The sequence below is a fragment of the Papaver somniferum genome, chromosome 3 (assembly GCF_003573695.1).
Source record: "Papaver somniferum cultivar HN1 chromosome 3, ASM357369v1, whole genome shotgun sequence".
Lineage (NCBI taxonomy): Eukaryota > Viridiplantae > Streptophyta > Magnoliopsida > Ranunculales > Papaveraceae > Papaver > Papaver somniferum.
The window spans coordinates 190,217,012-190,220,100 of NC_039360.1; the positions used below are offsets into that span (position 1 = coordinate 190,217,012).

Sequence of the window (3,089 nt, forward strand, 5' to 3'; positions counted from 1 at the left end):
TATTCTTGATTGTAACTTGGTTCAGTCGTCGGTAATCGATGCACATCCTCATTGATCCATCCTTTTTAGCACAAAGAGAATAGGAGCTCTCCATGGTGACGTACTTGGTCGAATAAATCCCAGTTCTTCCAACTCATCAAGTTGTTTCCTTAACTCCTTCATCTCTTTGGGTGCCATACGATATGGGTGAATCGATATTGGCATGGTTCCCGGTTGCACTTCGATCTCAAAATCAATCTCTCTATTTGGTGGTAATCCAGGTAATGCCTCTGGAAAAACATCAGGAAAATTTCGAACTACCAGTAACTCTTCATCTACCACAATAGTATCCTCCCCTTCACTCAGGTGAGCAAGATAAGCTATGTGTTCTTCGGTTTCGTCCCGCCTCTTCATCCCTGGTAAGGATGGATTCATAACTTTTCACCTTTCTCCTTGGACAGACACTCGACTTCCATCTGATGATTGGAAAGAGATTTTCTTCTCAAAACATTCTAGTATAGCTTGGTTTTGTGACAACCAGTTCATACCAATAATGACATCATAATCTTGGAGACTCATCGATATTAAATCTATTTTCACTCTGTAGTCACCAAAAGTTATCTCACAATCCTTGCAAAATTTACTAAGGGACACTACATTTCCTAGCGGTGAAGATACGTTCAATGTAAACCCCATGGGTACTGGTTTCAAACCAAGATAAGCAGCTAAATGTAATGATATGAACGAATGAGTAGCTCCAGAATCAAACAAAACTTTAGCAAGAGAACTAAAGATCAGGAAGTTACCCTCAATTTCGGAGTTTTCAGTCCTCTTCTCAACAGTAGCAATGTGGTTCAGCTGCCCCGGAACATTTGGCTGACCTCTTGGTTGGAAGGGTGGTGCATTGTTTTGCGGATGGTATGGTTTTCGTGCTTGGAAATTCGGCCTTAGGGCATTCTGAAACTGTCTCTGATTTGGAGGCCTGGGTGGTGCAGGTTAAGGACATTCCCTTACAAAGTGATCATCCTTCCCACAACGATAACACCCCGAGATTGCATTTAGTTGTCCAAGTGGCTTCGATTTAGGACAATCCCTCGCGTAGCGACCCACAACTCCACAGTGAAAACAAGGTTTTGGTGCAACGTCTTTCCCAGTGGCATCAGTACGCGGACGTTTTCGATGAGTCGATGGGTCCGTCTTCTGGTTCCTCTTGGGATCTCTCGGCTCCCTTTCCTTTTGGTTTTTGATCCAATCAGCTTCTATAGCTAATGAAGTTTCAAGAACATCATCATAAGTGGTGAGGCGACATGGTACTAACCTAGCACAGATGACAGGTTTCAGTGCATCCTGAAGTTTTCTTGCTCTTCGTAACGGCGTATTGACCAAGTTATCCCCAAAACGTTCCAATTCACTGAACTTCTTGTCCAATTGAGAAACCGTCATGTCTCCCTGAGTTAAGGTTGCAAATTCGGCACACATCTGGGCTTTGACAGTCTCGGGAAAATACTTGTCAAAGAACAGCGTTTCAAACTCTGCCCAAACTGTAACATTTCAGACTCGTTTTATCGAATCCCACCAAAAATCAGCAGCTCCAGTGAAAAGGTACATAGCAAAACGGATCTTGTCATTTTCTTCCACTCTTAAGGCTAAGAACTCCTTTTGTATCCCCATTAACCACCTTTCAGCTTCAAGAGGTTCTTCAGTCCCCTTAAATTATTTCCTTCCAACCACTTTTAAGAACTTCTCTAAGTCCACTCTACCCTGGCGTTGGGTCTCAACAACCTGTACCAGTGTTCCCGATGTCCCAACAACTCGGTCAAGGGTGGCTTCCATGCGTTCCCTTCTGTCCTCTCCTTCTTCTCCATTTGGCGGAGGATCGTTGGTGGCATCACGACGAGGCGGCATCTTCTAAATAAAGAGAAACGCGCACTAATGTTAATATCTTCGTTGAAAACTTAATTTAACTAATACACACAACATTTTATTTTATAAGGCTTTTAGTTATTTACCCCAACCCCAAAGTAAATTAAATATGAAAGAAAAACTTGATGAAAACTAAATAAATTTAATTTTCCACAAAGAATAAGGAAAAACATAACCTAATTCTCAAAATCATTTCAGATCATAAGTCGATAAATAAATAAATAAAAATAATCAGAGCGTAAGTTTTTTTTTTTTTTTTGTAAACCAAACTTTCAAAACTAGTAAGTCCACACGCACGGTCCAAGTAAATCGGAACCAGCTCTGATACCAAACTGTCACGTCCGCAAAAATTCGGGCTTCTATTGAGCTGGATTTGACCCAATTGATCAAGTCCAACCTAACTAGGAAGACCGGATTCTTGATACATGACCATGGAACAGGCTAAACTTTTTTTTTTGAAGAAAAATAATAAAACAAAATAAAAGTACGAAATAAATAAAGACGGCATAACTTAATGTCTTTCCAAATTAAATTCTAATAAAAGAGGTTCCAAATAATAATCACCGAAAATATTCCAAAAGTCATAAAGTAAGAGAAATTATTTAAAAACTTTTAAACTGAAATGATGTCTCTTAATAAAATAATTGAAACAAAATCCAAAAAAAATGATAAACAATAAAAAATACCCAATATCCTTGTGATATCATATAGTAGTGTCTTGCGAGAATACTAACATATGAGTACTATGCCGTAAGCTTCCAAGTCCGCTTACTGCGCTAACTGCTCCTCAAACTCTGTGGGGAGAGGAAAAGGAATTTGGGGTGAGCAAACCACAGTTCAGTAGGAACTTCAAAAAATAATATAGTGCACCGAAAATTAAACCATGCAGGGAATAAAATAAAAAAACCCATACAAGTCAAAATCTTCTGAAATTACTTACTCATTTTACTCACATAAGCCAATCTATAATTATAGGTTCCTAATATAGTGTCAGAGTTATTCCGATAACAAACCATATTGTTCCCCGAACAGTCTTCCCAGAGTAGCCATCAGTGGTGGGATACCATAAAGGCCTAACATTTCAGCAGCAGCAGAGATTATGTATCCGAAATTCATTTCTTACAAGTGCACTCAATTCCTTATAAAATCTCAAACACATCCATAATCCCATAAAATCTGATCAATGC

At 39.2% G+C, this 3,089-nt stretch overlaps 1 protein-coding gene across 1 annotated transcript; it reads right to left on the reverse strand.

Annotated features, from left to right (window-relative positions):
- Nucleotides 1–420: 420 nt before the first annotated feature.
- LOC113360445 lies at nt 421–1,422 on the reverse strand. The gene is made up of 2 exons (XM_026603954.1): nt 1,025–1,422; nt 421–961 (listed from the first exon to the last, which is right to left on the reverse strand). Exons 1-2 carry the CDS (start codon nt 1,420–1,422, stop codon nt 421–423), a joined length of 939 nt encoding a protein of 312 aa, XP_026459739.1.
- Nucleotides 1,423–3,089: the final 1,667 nt, after the last annotated feature.